The sequence below is a fragment of the Berghia stephanieae genome, chromosome 3 (genome assembly GCF_034508935.2).
Source record: "Berghia stephanieae isolate SIO BIC M18660-M18661 chromosome 3, UCSD_Bste_1.3, whole genome shotgun sequence".
NCBI lineage: Eukaryota > Metazoa > Mollusca > Gastropoda > Nudibranchia > Aeolidiidae > Berghia > Berghia stephanieae.
This window is the reverse complement of record NC_088362.1, coordinates 98,862,064-98,884,752: the sequence shown is the minus strand read 5'-3', so window position 1 is coordinate 98,884,752 and position 22,689 is coordinate 98,862,064. Positions and strand designations below refer to the sequence as shown.

Here is a 22,689-nt window from a genome sequence, read left to right as displayed (position 1 = left end):
GTATGGGTTATATATTTTTTCTCCATGTATTTCAGTATTTAAAACTACGAGGGTACTACCATAATCTTACATTTTAAAAATTTACCCAGAATATGTTTTACGTGTTATATCGATCTAATGGCTGATAAGATCTTAACCATGTTTCTTCACTTGTCCAAAATTCTAAAATCGAATACATCAAAGACGTTTAATATTTTGATAAATTCGGGTACCATTTTAATCTAGTGATAGGGGACACATACCTACGTTTTTTGGTCAAAATGTGTAAATGTGTTTTGTCAATTTCATTTGTTACGTAAACTGATAGAGATTTTGAGCTTTTTTATATAGCGCAATATCCACAAAATGTGCTCAAAGCGCTTTACAAGGGGTCCCTGGCCAACATCAACATTTAACATTTAGGACGGGACATGACGCCTGTTAGGCGATGTTATAATTTTTTCGGACAGAGACAACGCTGTTAACGGCCAATTACTCATTTTACACCTGAGTGCGGTGAGAGAATGTGAGTAAAGAGCCTTCTCCAAGGACTCAACTATGCGCCGAGCGAGGCTCGAACCCAGGACCATCCGATCCGAAAGCGAGTGTCATACCACAAGACCACATAGCCGCACAGATTGATGTTCAGTTTAGTTTTAATCGGTATAATTGATGATCCAACTAGTTCGATTAGAATACTAGCAGGGAACCCTACTTCATAAGTTAGAGTTATGAGTCTGGGCTGAGAAGAGTAGGTTATATTTTTCTGCACGCACCTAGCGTTGGTTAGGTACCAAGGCCAGTGAGGTCTGGTAGAAAGCACCTTACTCCCGTGCTATCCAAAAGGTAGCAAACAATTGATCTATTCAATGCTATACAAACCTGGATAAGATCCGGCTCTATTTGTCTAATGGTTCAAATGATTTTCACAACAACAAAAATGAATAAAATATATCTTAATTAACACTATTAATCACATGAGTTTGGCATTGACATTAAAGAATTAAACGTTGAGAAATAATCTCTTAAAATTAGTAACTCTTCCCAGTTGAAATCTATAATTTTACCGATTACCCGTTTATAAATTATGACCCGCCGTCTCTAACCAATATTACATCGGAACAGTTTAGATATTAAAATATCACTACAGTCAATAAATAAAAATTTGAATTAAGTTTATGTGCTCCATTGAGAAAATGAATTAAGTTTCTTTGAGTGTGAAAAAAGCTAAATTGTTATATTTCTGATGATTTTAATTTAAAATTGACTATTCAACCTCTGGTTCTACCCAATTCAAACCGTTTGAGGCTTCGAGTCACATATGTGACCTATCGTCTAAAAACGGTATTATGTCGGGATGAACAAGATCCTGAAAGGTCATTTTTAAGCTAAACTGGTCAAGAAAACAAAATTTCGGTTTTCAGCACTTTAAAATACTATTATATTTTTTTTCTCTCAATACTCCATACATGGACTCAACCCAAGTCTGATGTTTTTGGTCACAGATTTTCTCGGCACTTTGATCATCCCGACATAATACCGTTTTGAGGCGGCGGGTCACATATAGATAGTTCGAAGATGACGTCACTCAGGTCTTTGTTATTGTTTTTTGCCATCCGCGTTTATGAGTAATGCTCACTGAACTGTATTAACCTGACTATAAACGTTCATGGTTACACACAGTTTTGTGTGTTGTTCCGTTATACTTTCGGATGGCAATGTAATGAGATTCTTAGCCAAGCGGATACTATCTATAGTATCACTATCGAATTGTTTCCGTTCACAGAACACAACAAAACTGGAGTCATTAAACTTAAGTCACAACAATTTAGGGGAGAAAGCCGGATTCTTATTAGGCCCTGCCATCTCTGAAAACAGTTGTCTGAAGGAATTGGATCTTTCGTGGAACCATCTAAGACGAAAAGGTGCTTTAGCTGTCGCAGCAGGGGTCAAGGTGAGTGAGTTTATGTCTCAAATTTAGATAGATACACATCCTTTTCCTTCGCCTCACCTTCTCTTTGTTCTTATTTCTCCATATCTTCATCTTTGTCATCGTCATAATCATCACCATTATCATCATCGTCATAACTATCATGATCATCATTATCATTATCATCATCATCATCCTCATCATCATCATCATCATCATCATCATCATCATCATCATCATCATCATCATTACCATCGTCATCAGTACGATTCGTCTATATAGCTCGCAATTAAATCTACATCTACTGCTTCTTCTTCTTCTTCTTCTTCTTCTTCTTCTTCTTCTTCTTCTTCTTCTTCTTCTTCTTCTTCTTCATCATCTTCTTCTTCTTCTTCTTCTTCTTCTTCTTCTTCTTCTTCTTCTTCTTCTTTCTTCTTCTTCTTCTTCTTCTTCTTCTTCTCTTCTTCTTCTCTTCTTCTTCTTTTTCTTCTACTACTACTACTACTACTACTACTACTACTACTACTACTACTACTACTACTACTACTACTACTACTACTACTACTACTACTACACTACTACGACGACCGCTACTAAAATTAATATTAATACAGTACTACGATGACTACTACCACCGCCACTACTACTACTACTACTACTACCACCGCCACTACTACTACTACTACCACCGCCACTACTACTGCTACTACTACTACTACCAACGCCACTACTACTACTACTACTACTACTACTCATCTTTATCAAAACATTCAAACCATATCATAAGCATCATTCCCAATAACGATATATTGTTTTCAATTCTAGAGCAATGTTTACATGAAGAAAATCAACTTGTCATGGAATGGATTTGGTCTCGAAGGTTCCTTTGCCTTAATGGATGCCTTAAAAACCAACAATGTTCTCGAAGAGTTGGATATCTCGTAAGCCTAATCATTTCTTTAACTGACTCAATCCTAGAGATTTTTTGCTACTTTTAAATATTGGGAAAATGTATTAAAATGAGCATGTACATAGATAGTTTTATTCAACTACTATTAACATGCAAAAACTAAAAATATTAGCTTTGATAGTACGCCTATAACACTTCATGTTGGGTCACACAGAAAAATCAACAGGGGGATGTACCAAGTTACACAGACAACGTTGTTTACCAATATGCCCTCATTAAATGATGGTGGGTACAATATCGAATGAAAATAGTTCTTTCCCCGCGAAATTGCGGGCTTTTTACTAGTTTGTCTCCGAAAAATGTAATAAATAGGCACGGGGTAAAAGTAACCCATGTAAACTACGGATATATCGGTGTTAGGGTTGAGTGAGTTACGATGCCTCCACACAATCCTGGGTTATGTACTTGTTCGTCAACATTATTAATCCAATGTCATTGAGAAAAGTGAGTAGAGCAGGCACTTGTGTTGATAATAACAAGAAATGAAGTGAAGAGGAAAGTCAGAGTCACGATCTCCCCGGCCTGGTGGAGTTGTCGTAAAAGTAAGATTCGAGCCCCCCTCGCCGCTGGGGAGTTTTTATTCTCTGTTGTCTTCTGGCAGTTTCCTACTCACTTCATTTCTTATTAGTAATTTGTATAGGGAATGAGATTAGCGGTAGAATAGCGTCCCTTGATTGGAAGTCACCTTACAGAGAGAACGTCAAAATGGTCCTCGCTTTCGGTGAAGTGTCATATGCCGCACAACCAACATGACGTTCTCTCTCTAATAACTTTTCCGTTCGTGACTTCCAATCAAGGGACGCTACTCTTCCGCTAATCTCATTCCCTATATTGTGATCGTGAAAATATTGAATAATTGTATTTTTATCAAAGCATTAGTTAGCCGTACTAATTACAATGTAATCAGTATATTTCTTTTCATTGTATGCTAGTGTGGAATCAATGTCTTTGCTTTCTTTGATTTCAGAAACAACCGTATAACTACTGAAGGTGCTGTATTAATAGGGAAAGGACTCAGTGCAAATGAAACCCTCAAAGTATTAAAGGTTTGGAAAGATTGTTATCAAAAATATCATATCGAACTTTAATGCCTCATTTCACCGCAGGTTTCACCTTCTTCGGTTCGCTTTTTAATGCTTTATTCGATTCTCCTGAGAAGGTTATAAGGAGCAAAGTTTCCATTCATTCAGTTCAGGTCGCCTCTTAGTCTTTCACAGTTCATGAGGACCATAAATATGGCAGTTAATCCTAGCGTTTAACAGACAGTAGCAATTTCTTGTTATCTTTAGGATAGGAGTCTAGCCTATCGCAGAGCACGTTGCGCAACATCTAGCATTTTGTTATTGATGCTATGCGCTTAGTTAAAAAACTCACAACACATGCCAGCCGGATATAGCGTACCAACACACACAACAATTTGTAACCTTAAACGGTTATAGTCTGATTAATACAATCTAGGGAGAACTACTTATAAAAATGGCTGGCTAAAATAAAACATAAAACAATAACAAAGCGCTGAATTACGTCAATTTCGTTCCTTCTATACTTATATAAAACCCGTTTATTTACAATTCTGAGTCGTTTTGGTTACTCTCTATAAAGTGCCTTACCCATGAACTCAATACAGGGACCATTGTTTGGTATCATTCTGACACAATCATCACTGCTCATGCTTCATGTTGTTGGACGGTGTTCCATGACGAGACACTGTATACCATCAACATTAAAGACACTTCATCATATCGTGAAATGGGGTGACTAAGGCCAGTTAGGATGAATAGGACCATCCACCAAATGTGGCCCCCAGATTGAAAATTATTAAACAAATATTATAGTAAAATGTACATCATTTGATTGATTTCACACAACTACAAAAGACGTCTAACTTCTACGTTATGGCACAAGACCGAAGGGCTAGAGTCGTAGTCATCGTTAAGTTATAGCCTGGCACTGAAACCCAAAATGGACTGGCATTTTGACGTCATTTTTTTGGTCAGTGTCAGGCTATAAGTTAACGATGGCTACGCTAGAGCTCAGGTGGTCGCTGGTTCGGATAAGTAAGCTTGATTTCACCCTTCCCCACACTTTAGAAAAAAGAACATCGAACAGGCTACTTCAATGCCAAGATATATCATATTATATAAAGATGGTGATATTTTGATAGGGGTCATGTTTTGTTTAAACCACAATATTTGTAATTGAAAAAGTCTTATTATAAGTGACCCATCGTCTCAAAAGGTATTATGTCGGAACGAACCATATGCTCAAAAGCCGAATTAAATGTTAAACTGGTCAAAAATATAAAGTGTTGGCATTAGCACCCTAAAATATGGTGTCCATTCTCCTCAATAAAACATACAAACTGAACACAAGTCTGATATTTAGGCTATAAATTCAATTTTCAATATCTTAGCCATCCCGACTTAATACCATTTTGAGGCGAAGGGTCACATATGTCATAAAGTGGTTGACCTGACGCGGTCTGATGAGAATTTGGTGTTGACTCAAGTTCCTTTTGTTTTCAGATTGGAAAGAATCCTATGCAGTCGGCAGGGTGTTGGGCAATAAGCAGCGCCATTTTGAAAAACCCCAGCTGTGTCCTTCATACGTTAGATTTCAGTGTAAGTGAAGTTCTCTCTCTCTCTCTCTCTCTCTCTCTCTCTCTCTCTCTCTCTCTCTCTCTCTCTCTCTCTCTCTCTCTCTCTCTCTCTCTCTCTCTTTCTCACTCGCTCTATATTTATCTGTCTATCTATCTATCTATCTATCTATCTATCTATCTATCTATCTATCTATCTATCTATCTATCTATCTATACATATATATATAAATATATATCTGTCTGTGTGTCTGTCTATCTCTCTTAAAACATGTTTACATTTCATATTCCATATATGTGATTTTCTCTCGATGAGCTAGTAAAAAATATAAACTTTTTTAAAAGTACCAATGGACACAAAAAGTGTATTTAATTGATTTCAAATGAGGATAGGATAACACGTTTTAGAAAAGCACTCGTCAACAACGTCATGCATTTTGCCTTTGAGGACCTACCATCTCCATTTGTTTCTGCACATCCCATACGCTATTTAAAAACTCATGAAGCCTCTCTGGAAATGTAACAACGTCATGCATTTTGCCTTTGAGGACCTACCATCTCCATTTGTTTCTGCACATCCCATACGCTATTTAAAAACCCATGAAGCCTCTCTGGAAATGTGGAAACAACAGTTGTAAAAGAAAGTAAATTAATGTGTAACATTTGCCTTTGGGCGAGAAGTTAGTATGGCAAACCATGGCATCCAACCTCTGTCCGGAGACGGAGCTCTGGTAAGGTAAGGTAGACATGCATTACAATCTAAGGGAACATGCACTAGTATAAGATAAAGCTCTGCAAAAGTGTCTATAAAACAGTACAGATAAATACAAGAAAAAAAAATCTCAAAAAAAAAACCCAGCTCTCTCATGTTATTTTCGTCAATGACAGGTCTATTAACTCCATCAAGAGGGCAGAGAGATCGAAGCGTAACACCTTATACTTTTCCGGTTCCAAATCATTGGAAGTGTATATTATGTAACCAGTACTTCAGAGGACTAAAAATGAACAGGTCATCGATTTTGAATCATAAAGTAGCATAACTATTTTCGTAAAAGTGTGTATAGGCTGATTCATATCAGTACGGAACGTAAGAAGAGCCAGGATGTAGATCTTTATTAATGATCAGCATTTTTAGACTAGTAAATAAGATGTCATCACTCTGAAACCAGAAGATCAAATACACAAGGTATGTATCCAGTCCTCTGGTTGTACACTTCCAATGAGATTGGAACCAGCTTTTTGACATCGTACTTTTGTTCTCTATTTTGTTGCAGGACATTCTGGTCAACAAAGATTTCAAGGAGCTTTGGGCTAAGGTAGAAGAGCAATTTCCCAGTCTGAAGATGACACATGGAGGTAGGAGATTCGTCACCTCAATATATACAATTTTTTGACAAAGCGGGGGATTTATGATTAATAAAAGGAGAAGGAGAACGGAGGAGGAAAAAGAATGGGACGACGAGAAGGAGGAGGAGCAGAAGAAGAAGAAGAAGAAGAAGAAGAAGAAGAAGAAGAAGAAGCAGAAGAAGAAAGTGGGAGGGGGAGGAGCACGACAAGGAGAGAAACGATAAATAAGTAGAGAGCAAGAAAATATGAGAAGAGGACGAGGAGGAAGGAGGAGGAGAACGAGAAAGACGAGGAGGAAGAGGAGGAGGAGGAGGAGGAAGAGAATAAGAATTTTACAAAGGAAGATAATGATGATGATGATGATGATGATGATGATGATGATGATGATGATGATGATGATGATGATGGTAATGATGATGATGATGATGATGATGATGATGATGATGATGATGATGATGATGATGATGAAGATGGTGGTGGTGGTGGTGATGAAAAGATGAGGAATAATAGGAAATCCGGTCAACATAGACAACGTATGTAAATTATGCAACAAAGTCTCACTCCTAACTAGAGCACTTGACCTTTCGAAAATAAGAAAACACTTTTCCAGCAATGTATACAATTCTTGCAATATTTCTTATCCCAGGTACAGAACCACCATTGAAGCCAAAGAAACGAGTCCATCCTATGGTGAAACTCACGTCCTACATATCCACCCACAACCTAAGGATGGTTGACTTCTTCAATCAGTTTGATAAGGATGGTAGTATGAGCGTAACACATGACGAATTTAAAGAGGGAATCGCTGTGAGTGTTTTACGATGCAGAAATAATAATAATTATTGCATATTTAATTTCGTCACAGAGCATCTTAACATTAATTTACCTTCAGGGCAATTCCACGAAACTGCGAAACCTGAGGCAAAATACTAAACCGTTACAAACCGTTCAACCATGCTTTTGATCAATTGTTTTTTAAATCTGATGTATTTTTTTTTAAAATCAAATCTTTAGTATCTATATGACACTAATATCACTCGACAATATGTCTCAATTACTAATTTAGAGCGCACTGTCAAGAGCGTGTTGCGCCAGTTACCACTTCATGTTGCGTCAGTTACAAAAAAAAACATTGCCCACAGAACAACTTATTTATGTCTTTAACATTGAGATGCCACTTAAAGTTACTGCAAGAAGTTTTAAATCACCACAATTAAGCTGAGACTTCAGCTTATAAAAGTATCAGATAATTTTAATGAAACCACATCATGTCGGAATTTTTTCGTTTTATAGATTGGCATCAGTTACGCTGCATGAGCATCATTAAGATGAAAATTATTTATACTACCTGGGGATAAAACATTAGTGTTTAACAGAGGATCAAATACTCATTGAACAATCGAATTCTCTGTCATCAAAATTGTGTTTTTAAGATCAGTATGATTGCCCTGATTGGTGCGTCAGTTATACGTGGAATTGGCCTTCGATAATTTAGTTTGTCGCACCTTTTTTGACAGGACTCAACCAAACCGGTCTCTTCTCAATCTTCTAATCTTCTAGACAAGACAAATTTAACCAGTTTACTGTCGTACTCTGCAAGGACACAAATTTTAAAATTTGGCCAGAAAACTCGTCTTTTATCGAATCGATCGATTTAAATGACCCTGGTCTTGGCGAAAACTCTCAAACTTGAGACCTCGCGAAGTCCCAGGTTTGAGAGATTTTGCCAAGATGAGGGTCATTTAAATCGATCGATTTGATAAAAGACACGTATTCTGGCCAAATTTTAAAAAATTGTGCCTTTCCAGATTGCAGCAGTAAAGTGGATAGTGAAAAGTTGAGGGCAGCTACTTTACTGATAAAAGATTTTTTTAAAAAACTGAACAGAGGCGTGAGGCAAATGTCATAGACAACAGATACAAAATGTAAATCATATTCGACTCACGGTCTCAACGCTTTATAATATCGGGATGGAAATTGAATGCTGGAAATTGAATTCACGGCCACAGATATGATACTTTGGGTTAAATTCAATTCATTATGGTGAAGAATAAATACCATTTCTTCAATTGCATAAAATAAAAACCAAAAAAAAAAAATAAAGCAACCCAAAGATCGTATTTCTCATCATTTTAAGAAATATCGCTTCCCAGGGCACATTCCATCCTGACTTTATACCGTTTAGAGACGATAGGTCAAATTTTAAAATTATCATACGTTATTTTTCGAAAACAAAAGTTGTCTTTTTTTTTCAAATAGGGCTTTCGACTACAAATAAAATCAATGAGACTAATTTTGAAATTATGAGCGTAGATCGGATTGGTTGAATCAAAAATTACTTATACTTGTTGTCTAGTCCAATCACTGAGATAACATTGTTGGTTTATTTTCATCAAACTTGTAAATTGTGAAAATCAAAATTTGGTATTTTTTATCACAAAATCGATAAGTAAACCAACACCATTTTCGAGTTATTGGACTTGTAAGCAAGTATATTTTAAGTTATTCTCGTAATGTAAATATTTTGTTGTTAGAGAATTATTAAAATTCATTATAGTGATACCGTTACATTTATTCACTGCAAGCTTTGATAGAATTAGAAGCATTCTCACACACTCTCATGCTTTCATCCAGTAAATCATTAGACTAAATACGAGTACATCAAAATATTTAGATATATGTGACCCAAATCGACAATCTGGTATTACGGGAAGACGAAGGCAATTGAATTCCAAATCAAAATGATATAGATTATAGAAATTAGATTATTTGCATTAAATAAACTACATGTTATCCTCTCAATGAGGAGCATTGAATTTTATTCAGATTTTATAACCCAGACTTCATATTCTATTTACAACATCAGGAGCAGCCTGACCTAATTTCAGATTGTAGTTTGTGGTCATTTATTTATTAATTACATTCTATATTAAGATCTAGACATGTCTTGATGAAAAGATAAATGTAAATCAATTTTATCTTTTAACCATTACTTGAGATGGTGCATGTTATTAATCTGCAGACTGATTTGAAAGATAAATAAAATCATGTTACATTGTGATAAACATTTTATGAAGCTAAGACTGCTTTCAAGTCCACAATCCTTTCTGAATCATCAACTTCACGCTGTCTATTTTTCTTTTGTTTGTTTTATAAAAATATGCACATTTGAAATTCATGAAACACAATTTTTTTCTCCAGAGAATTTATGAGAAACACCAGTTGTGAACCACTATTCTGATTTTAAATATTAAACTTTATTCCTGAATACTTGCCACTAAAACTACAAAAATAATATTTTGTATAGTAGTTTTATATAGCCAAGAAGCAGTATAAATTATCGTATTAATAATATCACCATGTTACATTTAAATTCTGACATAAATCTTATTTATTACCAAAACGGTTTTTGTATCCAAATATTTAAAGGTAAAAATAAAAGTCTGACCACACTTACAAATACTTCTGTATAAAAATTAAACGACTGGTGTATCTCATAATATTATTATAACCAAATCCCACATTGTCATCGTATAGGGAATGAGATTAGCGGAAGAGTAGCGTACCTTGATTGGACGTCACCTTACAGAGAGAACGTCAATTTGGTTTTGCGCATGCGTCTCTCTCGTCCTCGCTTTCGGTGAAGTGTCTCGTGCCGCTTTCACCAGTAGCGAGGACGAGAGACGCATGCGCACAACCAACATGACGTTCTCTATCTAATAACTTTTCGGCCGGTGACGTCCAATCAAGGGACGCTACTCTTTCGCTAATCTCATTCCCTATTCTTATAACCTCGTGTGTAAAAGAGAAAACACTGTTTATTTATGAGAGATCTTTTTGGGTAAAATTTGTCTACCTATTCTTATTTTTAGCTATTCATCAAGGTAATTGTATTCACCCAACTGACGCATCTAGTAACAAACGCTAATAGCTTTGACATAATTTTACTGATTTGGCATTTAACCACATTTTCACCCCAGTAGTGGATTGACATTTTTGTATCATTATATAACCCTAGAATCCGGCTTGCTGTTTATCCTTCCAATTTCAGCTGATGAAAATTCTACTCAACGAGGACGACAACTTCTTAATTCTACTGTAAACTGACAGAACACATTTTAAAACGTTTCGGGCACGAGGCTTTACTTCAAATATTGATATATCGAGATAAAAAAAAATTGAGCTTTTATATAGCGCAATATCCACTAAACGTGCTCAAAGCGCTTTACTAGGGGTTCCTGGTCAACGGCAACATTTAACATTTAGGACGGGACATAACGCCTGTTAGGCGATATTACAAATTTTCGGGCAAAGACAACGCTGTTAACGGTCAAGTACTCATTTTACACCTTATACGGTGAGAGAATGTGAGTAAAGAGCCTTTTCCAAGGATTCAACTATGTGCCGAGCGCGAGGCTCGAACCCAGGACCTTCCGACCCGAAAGCGAGTGTCATACCACTAGACCACAAAGCCGCCAAGATGACCCCAAGCTTGTCAAAGAGTTAAAGTCTCAACCCCGTCACATATTTTAAATCTCAGTTTTAAGACTGTTTTGACTAGCCCGGGGTGGGGTGGGGGGGGGGGGAGGGTCATCTTAGTCTATCGATATCATATGAAGTGTCTTTTGATCAAAATGTAAAAAAAAAAATTGCTCTGTCATTCTACGGCAGTATTACTACTTTAAACTTCTCTATATTTTTCAATCTCTATATATCTAATCTTTTCCAACAGAATGGTTCTTTAGGCTCTTTTTGGTTACATTTATTCCAACCCTTATTTCTGTCAACTAAAACGTCCCCCCACCCCCCGCCCCCCCCCCTTCTTTGTTTTTTTTTTAATCTTCATTAGTTAACAAAAATAAAGTCTGAAGAGTTTTTTTTATTTTGTTGGTGTTTGTTGGAATTGTTTGTTTCTCTTTAGATTAAATGTTTATTTTTGGTTGTTATTGATCTAATACTAGCTGGTTGGATATTTCTTTCAATAAAAGTATTATTTCATCCCTAGAAATAATTTGCATCCTTAGAATACATATTCCCTTTTAAATCTCTTTTAAATCGACTTAGAGATTTAGTAATATTGGTGTCGGTATTCACTAGACACTTATCTAATTTTTCCTTGTTTTTTTCCAATTGATTTAATGTGTTTTTGACATTTCCCCATTTCTATTACTAATGCTAGAAATCAGAACTTTTGTCCAATGCTATGTTTTTAATAACTGCCAGAAATCTACCTAAAGATTCGTATTTCTTTTGTTAGTAATTGTTAGCCTTCCTCGGGACTATTGTTTTATTGTTGCATTTTGATCTGAAGCTAGCTCGATAGGTCTCGTTAAATGATGACCATTCTTTTAATGAATAATGCCCAACCTCCTCACATTCATTTCTGTTTGACTTTGGGACTGTCACGCAACTAGATTTATTTTCATCGGCAGTTTCTTTCCTTTTTCATTCCTGACTTTTCGCTTCTTATAGGCTGCTCAAAACCCCACCTTTTTTTCAGATGCTAAAACTTTTTAACTTTGCTCCTCAAACTTTGTCGAAAAGGTCATGATTGTGCTGTCTTGATTGTTATTTGTTTTAATAAAACTAGCTAAATATTTTTTCACCATTTCGGACGTGCAATTATTTTCAGGTTTGATAACCTAATTCCTTAAGGGCTCATTGTTGTAATGGAAATCTCAAAAATTGACGCAAAAATATTATCCATTACAACAATGTTAAACTAGGCTCATAAGGATGTTCGTATGTCAGACCTGCTTATATGTACACGTCGGTTATTTCCTATAGTTTAATAGCAAATTATTATGCATGTCTTTTTAAAATATCATATAAAGTGTTAGTATTCAAACCAACAACTTCTATAGGGAATGAGATTAGCGGAAGAGTAGCGTCCCTTGATTGGACGTCACCCATAGTCTGTGACGCCACCGGCGGAAAAGTTATTAGAGAGAGAACGCCATGTTGGTTGTGCGCGGAAGCGAGGACGAGAGACGCATGCGCACAACTAAAATGACGTTCTCTCTCTAATAACTTTTCCGCCGGTGACGTCACAGACTATGGGTGGCGTCCAATCAAGGGACGCTACTCTTCCGCTAATCTCATTCCCTATATCTTTTATTTCCTTCCACGGTGAAGTTTTTATTGGTCAGAGTACGCACTCTTATTCAGTCTGAAAACATTCAATATTTTTAAAACTATTCCAAACATAATAACGTTCAATGAATTACCATAAATTATGAATTAATTTGCAAATTTATGAATTGTATTTATTGAACATCTTGCTCTCACAGGAAAGATAGAAGGTAAAAAGAGTAAAGGTAAACCAAGAAAAACATATTTGAATAGTTTGAACAGCTGGGTGACAAAGAAAGAGAAGAGTAATATTAGTTTTCTGAGGTTATCTGATCAGAGAGACGAATTGCGTACCATGATCACCGATGTCTGGGACATACTTGATACTTGAAGAAGAAGAAGAAGAAGAATTTATTATACCAATTCTTGTAATTTTACGATTTTTCCCTAGTGGTAGGCAGGTCTGCTTGATTACAGGAATGTGTTTAATTATATAGAGGTTGCGTATGACGCACGTGAGAAATCTTGATTTGACTATCTAGATCTTTTAGTCTCGTTCTTTTGTATATCAACAAACCCAACTAAGTTCAGAAGCGATCCCTCATAAGTGTGTTATCTGGGTTAGACACAAAATTCAGCTTTATATAGGGCAATATCCACTAAATGTGCTCAAAGCGCTTTACAAGAGGTCGATCTCTGGTCAACAGCAACATTTAACATGTAGGATGGGACACAAGTGAGGAAGATAATCAGTAAGAATCATGTTTGATTTATTTGGATAAAAACTGGTGAAAATTAATCATATTCCAGTTTCATATTTCAAGAATTTTACTTTTAAAAAGAGTACATTTGCATCTTAACATATCTATATGGCATTTTATTCTCATTGGAATAGTTACCTCGGTATTATATTCAATGCATCATCCTTTACCTTTTTTGTGAAAAGAAAATATAAACAAATTTATATTATAACATTTACCGTTGAATTGCATCAAGAAAGTAGATTGACTTTGTTTCAATATGTATTCATCTTAGCTGCCCCTACGTGTATTTTGTTACGATTAATTCTTCGTTTCTCTCCTTTAAAATTATTGCATAATAGATTTTTCTTTTACTGATGTTTTATTCAACGTAAAGTTTGGTTGTTGAAAAATTTGTATCATTTCAGATAGAGAGATAGATTGATAGAGAGAAGAGAGAGAGAGAGAGAGAGAGAGAGAGAGAGAGAGATAGAGAGAGAGAGAGAGAAATATGGCGATATAAAATTATGTATTGATAAACGTCATGCCTAACAATCAATGCTAATAGGCTTCAACAGTCATGAGGTCACTTCCCTTGTAATGACGCATGGTAACTTAGTAACTGGTTCTAAACTATCGGAACACTGGCGGATGCCCTTATGAAATACTTCTCCGACGAGCATAAAAGTTTATCCAGAGGAGAAAAATATTATAAATCGGTTCATGTTTTGACTTTTATACATGTAAAACAGTTCTAGCCAGCATGAAAAATAAAAAGTACCGATTTTCTTTTCTTAGAACCAAGCTGCATTAAACTATTGAATCCTATTTGAACCAATGACCGCTTACCGATTTGAAGACAGTGTGCTCTTTTTAAATCTGAAAATAGCTTAACTTCAAAACCTTTGATCTGCTTCCAAAATAGTGCCTTTTGATTGTTTGATAAAATACTCCACCCATAATGAAACATGATGCGCTGCTTCCAGTCATTGCTATGGGGTGATTATATTTAAATAAATATCAACACGGTGTACACACTGACATCAACAATTATATGGAATTTGAACTAACGATATTAACGTTTGCAGTGTGGAATATTATAAACAGCCATTGTTTTACCGTCTTCAATTCATTGGATTGAGTTGTGCGAACACGGATGTGTATATACATGTTTTTGTTTGTATGTTTGTTTATAGAGAGATCGGGTTTTAGGTTTGCAGTGTAATTTTAATGAATCAAAGAAGAGCTTTTCATACTACTAAATTATATCATGCATGTGACAAACTCACCAATTGCTATCATGCATGTGACAAACTCACCAATTGCTATCATGCATGTGACAAACTCACCAATTGCTTAATATTGGAGATCTCCGCCCCCTTCATTGAAAGTACAGCAAGCATTTCCTGATTGTTATGAAATTTAATTGTTTGGTGACTGGACTTCAAGCAAATAATCCAACACTAACACAATGACATTTGATTACGTTGTATGCATGCTAACGGAATTACTGATTTTGTGTTGAAAACCTGATTAATTCCCTTTACCGCCAACATAATAAGGTTGATACTACATCTGCCCTACTCTGAACAAATATAAGTTTTTATCATTTTGACCAAAACAAAACCTCGTCCGTCAAATATCGATGACCCTCTTCTTACCAAATAAACTCACAAGCCTCAAAATCAAAAATGGTATCATGACAAAGAAATTTAAATCCTGAAAATGAAATTTATAGCCAAAATTATTAAAATGTACTCAAACAATATGATTTATTGAGAAAATATAAATACTTTCTTCAAGTGGAAAAGACTAAATTATCATAATTTGATCTCTTCCCATTCTGACTTCATACCTATTTGAGGAGGTGGGTCACAATCAGAACCATGGGCAATGGTTTAATAAATAAAAATCTAACAGGTTATACAGATTTTTTTACATTGTCCAACACCAGATTCTTGTCAGCGTCCAACGGGTCAACTAATTTATGACACATAAAAAACTTTTTTTTTCTCGATTCTAAATGATTATGTTTGGGAAAACAGTAACACACAACCATAGTAACAAGTCTTTCATTTACCTTCAACTGATTGACATGACTGGGTCTGGCGTGGATCGGGTGTTGAAGAATTTCTGTCATCAAAGAAAGAATTATCATATAAAAATTGCTTTGCTTTCTTGGGATAGGAGATTGCCTTGGAATATTGAGGGAGGGGTCTTTCGTTTCTTTCTGGTGTAAATTTTTCTTTTTAATTTTTATTTTAGTTTGATTTTTTTTTCTCCATTGTCAAACATCGTGTCATTCATCTCGTGTATTAATAAAGACAGGCAGGTAGATAGATAGATAGATAGATAGATAGATAGATAGATAGATAGATAGATAGATAGATAGATAGATAGATAGATAGATAGATAGATAGATAGATAGATAGATAGATAGATAGATAGATAGATAGATATAGAAACAGAGAGAGAGAGAGAGAGAGAGAGAGAGAGAGAGAGAGAGAGAGATTTGATTGGTAATTAAATGCCAATACTTTAAAATAGCTATCAGTGCGTGTGTCTGTTATGTATTACAATCTCATGAGCAAAACTAACACACTAGAATACACACTCGATATATTCTGTTCATATTAATAATTGTTCAAACATCTCTAACCAGGAAACCGGCATTAACTTGACAGAGGAAGAGATAGAAATGTTGGTGACAGAGTTGGATGCGGATGGTGATGGAGAAATTAACTACAGGTATGAATAAATAAATTCGAGAGATTTTTTAACCTTCTGAGAAGATATCTCCTCGACACATGAAATTATATCAAAAACAGGTTTAAGTATCATGAAAAATACAACGTGCAGCTTTTTACATTTTCTTTTCTTTCCATTTTCCCCTCTTGTTCCTCCTCATCCCCATCTCCTCTTCCGCTCAATCTTCCGTTATTTACTCCAATCTCTATTTTTCCCCTCATACTTTTTCGTCTTTTTTTTTCCTTCATCCATCTCCTCCTCATCCTCATTCTCCACCTCCTCTTCCTCCTCTTTTTTTTTCCTTCATCCATCTCCTCCTCATCCTCATTCTCCACCTCCTCTTCCATCCTCTTTTTTTCTGTCTTTTTCTATAATCCTTTATTTCTGTTTTTATCCACTCCTTTTTTTCTCCTTCTGTTTCTCTATTCTGGTAATTCTAATCAGTCAGTCATTTATTTAATCAATACAAAATATATAAGTTGTTACGTGGTAAAATTTGATCCAGCTGCATCCGTGTGCTCATATCCTATTTCCGAAAGTTTGGATTTTTATGTGAACTTTAAGCTGAACAACCATGTTAATCTACACAAAGTACAACTCACAGTCTTTGAATATGGCTAGAGGGAAAAGTAGTCCTCCGGAGCCATAAGGGCCAGAGAACAGGAGTTTATCCGGGCTTTATTTTGTGGAGGGGTAGGTCGGTGGAATGGGGAGTTAGCATAATAATGATAGTAGCAATTGCTTGCCAACCCTTGGATAGGACGCTAGTCTATCGCAAACTACTTTCCACAGATCTAATTGACTCAGAAACACAAACACTGCTCAGTGTTGGGATGTAAATTGTAATTTTGAATTTACCCTGACACAACAAAGTGTGGTAACCAGGTAGAGTTGTGTGGCTCAGACCAAGAAGGTTTTCATAATTTAAGGAGACACTCAATTTTACGTCAAGTGGAAGATAGACTGAACCGAGTATCGATACCGGTAAATTTGCTTGTTAGACGAGTACTCTACCACTGGACTGAAGAAGAGACCTAATTAAGAATAAATATCGTAGTCGTCATCCTCATGGCAACGTTTCTGTCCAATTTCAGTGAACTTGTTATCGGCCATTCGGACTACCAAGAAAATGAGAAACGACACGGAACAGCTCCTACGCTCCGACCTATGACCTCATGAGACGTCTCACCAACAGTGGAACAATTGGATTGTGAAAAGATATTTGAACACTTAGTAAACATAATTTTAGCGCCACTTGGAAATTGTTTGTCGTAATAAGGAGCTCTCTCCTTACCACCCATTTTCAGAGTTTCCCCCAAAACGTCACGCCCACCCAACACAAAAATAGAATTTTCTTACTCAAACAGATAACCAACAAGTACATTCTATACAAAATATTGTTCAGCAAAATGAGCTCTATAATACAGTGTCATGTTTTGATAGTTATACCAACAACTTTTCTTTAAATTTTGTGATGTGCAAAAGAATTATAAAATTATTGATTGTATCGTAACGAATGTGACGATTTCCCTATGGCTGGTAAGGAGAGGGTTAAAGCTGGAAGATGTTACTTACCTACAAGGAGTGATTATTCTCATTTCAGTTTGTTTGTCTGTATAATAATTAACAGGATGAACTGGAGATGTCAGAAGCCTTGGTGTACATCGGTGATCTTTCAGAATATTTTGTTGTTGGTTTTGTTCGTTTTTTGTTTCATTTCGTTGTTGTAGTTGTTCGTTTGGATTTCCATTCGTTATGATAACATTGTTTTGTTAAATATGTTACCAGTTTTTATACCTAATGATTAGGTAAGAACATTTATCGTTATCTAGCTAGTTAAAGTCCAAGACAAATCACGTTTATATTTCACGAAAACCAAAATTATGTCAATATTTGGGGTCAATAAGTTTAAAAGATAGAGTGTGAGAGATGAGTTAGTAATGCAGAATCAGAGTTATGATTTCATATTTCATTTGATTTGATCAATAGGGAATGAAATTAGCGGAAGAATAGCGTCCCTTGATTGGACATCACCCATAGTCTGTGACGTCACCGGCGGAAAAGTTATTAGAGAGAGAACGTCATGTTGGTTGTGCGCATGCGTCTCTCGTCTGGACGCTACTCTTCCGCTAATCTCATTCCCTATTCATGTTGTCAAAAATACAAACATTTTAAGATGTTATTTATTTAATGAAACTACTTTGACTAGCCATGTGCATGTTGGTGCCTGTTAATCTCAAATTTGTGACCCATCGTCTCAAAACGGTATTATGTCGGAACGAACCATATACTTAAAAGCCGAATTAGATTTTAAACTGGTCCAAAATATAAATTGTTGGCTGGCATCAGCACCCTAAAATATGGTATCCATTCGCCTCAATAAAACATACAAACTCAACACAAGTCTGATATTTCTGGCTATAAATTCAATTTTCAATATCTTAGCCATCCCGACTTAATAACGTTTTGAGGCGAAGGGTCACATTTTAGTGCCTTTGATATGTTTGAAGTAAGCTCAATCGATTAATTCATTGTTTCCTTTCAAATGGCGGAAATAATTAAGTGCGCAGTTACAAAATCTCGGCGTCAAATACAAAATCAAGCTTGCCCGGTAGCGTACCGCAGTGGGAGTCATTGGGCGCTTCCAGAAGACTGTGCAACAACAGTTCATCTGCATCAGTAGTGTCGTTGCCCATGTGACAGTCCGGTGGAGGCAAAGAATCTGGTTTCACCCTCTCCTTACCACCTACAGCAAAATCATCATATTTGTTACGACACAATTTACTTTATTAGAGAATGAATTGCGGAAAGTAGGTCCTTGATTGGAAGTCACGAACGAAAAGTTATTGAAGAGATCATGTTGTTGCGGCTGAGCACTTCACGAAAGCGAGGACGAGAGACGCATGCCAAACTTTGACGTTCTCTCTGTAAGGTGAGTCAATCAGGACCTACTCTTCGCTTATCTCATTCCTATTCAGATTTATTTTGTACATCACAATGATCTTTGTTTAATTAAAAAGAACATAAAGTTGTTTTGTAGAGAGATTGTTTGAGTTTTAAAAAGCATTTCTTCTGCCATTTTGGGGAAAATACTGAAAATGGTCGGTAAGGAGAGAGTTGACATGTCATCATGATGTGACTGGCGGAGATTTCATGAAGTTCATAAGTGCGGGGAAAAGTTGTGGATTAGTTTGGTCGTCGTAGTACAATAGCTGCTTCCGTGATTTCGAGCATTCTCTATCGCGTGACACAACGACGCTGCTGGAAACTGGTAGTTCTGGAAGCAATTAAAATATGTTTCCGTAAAATACATATACTATTTCAATTTTATTTTTCCATATGTTACGTCTAGTCTTCTTGACGCATAAGATACATACAAAGGAAAATTATAAAGGGTCATTTCTCTCGTGTCTTGATTCACTTGTTTGATCTGAAATACAATCTGTATGCATTCCGTCTAACACAAAGTGGGGGGGGGAGTAAGAGAGAGAGAGGGAGAGAGAGAGAGAGAGAGAGAGAGAGAGAGAAATGGGAGGAAGAGCGAGAGAGAGTGGGAAGTTGTGAGTGTGCATGTGCGATATATTATATATATATATATATATATATATATATATATATATATATAGAGAGAGAGAGAGAGAGAGAGAGAGAGAGAGAGAGAGAGAGAGAGAGAATCGTGTTGGATACAAATATGGTATGAATAGTGCTCGACATGTAACAATGGAGCGAATTATTATTGTAATATTTACCACGATGTTGGAATCAGTCTCCAACATCGTGGTAAATATTACAATAATATATATGATTTAAAGATAGAAACTAAGTTTACTTCTATCGCTTTCTTATCCTACGCATCATAGCCACCAGTGACTTTATTGTCTTTTTAAAAATACAGATTTCATGTTCTGATGATACTGCCTTTTTATCTACATTTGCTCATTATGGTGTGTGAACTTGTGTTATACTCATATCAATATTTTCAAATTCACAATATTGCAATCAAATAATTGATTAATTATACAATAATTTAATAAATAATGTCTATATTCATATATTCATATAAAACTACGAAATAGTGAAATATTATAACAAATGGCTTTACACACAGAGTGTATTGTTGGGTAGAATGCTGTAACGCACTGACATAACGCCTTTTGTAAATTTCAAACAGATTTTTTAAAACGTTTAATATCACTTATTTGGATTCAATAGTCTGATGTCACGTCGCCCAGCAACGGCGGCCATCGTGGTTCTATACAAAGAAAATCTGTACTTTTTATTCTACATGCTGGCTAGAGCTTTTCATATGTCTTGTGATCAGAATGTGTAAAAGTCAAAACATGATCAGATTTATAATGTTTTTGTTTTTTTTTTCTCTCGATATGCTTTTATGATCGTCGGAGAAATATTTCAGAAGGGCGTCCGCCATTGTTCCGATAGTTTAGAGCATTACTAAGTTACCATGCGCCATTACGAGGAAGTGACATTACGACTGTTGAAGCTTAAATACGAGAAGAGTCTCAAATAGTTGAAAATCCTAATGCCTGACATTCAAAAAACGTTATAATTAAACTTTGAAAGATCTCAGTTTAAGAATGTGAACAAGCTGAGGAACATCTGAATTTATTGATATTTGAACTTAACTATTTCTGGTCAAAATTTAAAAGGCATTTTGTCAATAGAGTGAACTGTAATTTTATTTTGCTACTTCGAATTAACTATTTTTCATCAACATTCTGTACTTCATTGCCTACATTAAATTACTTTTCAGGGGGAAAGTGATAACGATAGCGACAGAGAGAGAGAGAGAGAGAGAGAGAGAGAGAGAGAGAGAGAGAGGCAGAGAAGTAAATCAAAGGTAGTCCATTTCCAGATGTTTGATAAAACAAAGCAAAAGATCTTGGTTTTAATGATACAAGTTATCTTCATAGATGGACATCAGACTGTCAGGAGAGTAAGAAGGAGAAGAAGAAGAAGAAGAAGAAGAAGAAGAAGAAGAAGAAGAAGAAGAAGAAGAAGAAGAAGAAGAAGAAGAAGAAGAAGAAGAAGAAGAAGGAAGAAGAAGAAGAAGAAGAAGAAGAAGAAGAAGAAGAAGAAGAAGTATAGAAGAAGAAGAAGAAAAAGAAGAAAGAAGAAGAAGAAGGAAGAAAGAAAGAAAGACAGAAAGTTTCTTTCTAAATGTTTTCAAAGAAACAAATTATAATTCATTTGTTATCGTGTTTGTTTCACCATAGCTGATGTTTCCAGCATTTTATGATAAAAGCAATAATAAGATATTCTAACTTTGTATGTCAAATTGTGATGCTCGAGTCTGTGATCTTTTTATATTTCCGTGCTCTCCAGAAGAGGCATTACAATATCGTCCATTAAAAATACACCATGATCAATATCTATATTGCGCAATTTTTATACAGCATTTCTAACTGTGTTTTCATGCTCAATAAACTTCTCAATATTTCATTATTCCCCCCGCCCCCCGCCCCTCACCCCTTTCCCATTTGGCAATGAAGAGCCAATATTTTTTATTTATCAACACCGCAGACAGTCTAATTTTAAATCTAAATTCAATTTACAAGAATTTCATATCATGGTAATTTAAGCAAATATATACATATTTTAGAATGACCTAAACTTTTATACCAAGGACATAATGAGCCAATTTATACTAGATATTAAAATCAGTTTGCCAACTGCAAACTTAAAAAAGAAAAGAGATTAGAACCAGAAGCGAGGAGGACATGACGTCACGACCATTGTTTTAAAATTTTGCTACAGAGCTATAATATAAATACACGATGGTCATAATATTATGTGCATTTTACTCCGTCCATTTCCCACTGTATTATTTGTCATTAAATATAAATTTCTAAGCTATAAAATATTTAAGCTCAATTCTCTTTAGTTGACGTCACCTTACAGATTCATTCTTCACCATTGTCCTCACATGTTCCCGAGCTTGATCTGAGAATGCACAAAATTTGTAACGTTAAATCATGTAAAAATTGTTTCATAGAATAAAAGCCTTCTAATATTTTGCCTACACAATGCGTGTTCCTTCTATTATTGAAATCATAAGAATGAGTAAAATTAGAAACCTCATCCCAACAAAAATGCCAAATTTCAATTCTTTGTACTTCAAATAGACGATTTGCAATTATATATGGTATAGATAGTATGCAGATGACGCATTCAGCCTTTGTATTGTTTTGCCATCCGCGTTTCTGAATTGTTCACTAAACTGGTATTAACCACATAAAATGTCATGTTACACAATTTTGTGTGTTGTCGTTATATTCGGATGCAATTG

At 35.5% G+C, this 22,689-nt stretch overlaps 1 protein-coding gene across 12 annotated transcripts in view; it reads left to right on the top strand.

Moving 5' to 3' along the window:
• Positions 1–22,424, top strand: part of LOC144968959 (uncharacterized) — a 107,046-nt gene extending 84,622 nt beyond the window's left edge. For 8 of the 12 annotated variants that reach the window (XM_078907854.1, XM_078907855.1, XM_078907858.1 and 5 more), the window contains exons 8-15: positions 1,766–1,933; positions 2,735–2,850; positions 3,847–3,925; positions 5,405–5,500; positions 6,750–6,831; positions 7,469–7,629; positions 16,297–16,382; positions 17,477–19,159. In XM_078907854.1, the coding sequence (XP_078763980.1) occupies positions 1,766–1,933; positions 2,735–2,850; positions 3,847–3,925; positions 5,405–5,500; positions 6,750–6,831; positions 7,469–7,629; positions 16,297–16,382; positions 17,477–17,561 (873 nt within the window). In that variant the 3' untranslated portion in view covers positions 17,562–19,159. Of the gene's footprint in view, positions 1–1,765; positions 1,934–2,734; positions 2,851–3,846; positions 3,926–5,404; positions 5,501–6,749; positions 6,832–7,468; positions 7,630–10,694; positions 11,372–16,296; positions 16,383–17,476; positions 19,160–22,253 lie in introns of those variants that run through there. The other 4 variants (XR_013644701.1, XR_013644702.1, XR_013644700.1 and 1 more) reach the window with 3 other exon arrangements.
• The last annotated feature ends 265 nt before the right edge of the window (positions 22,425–22,689 follow it).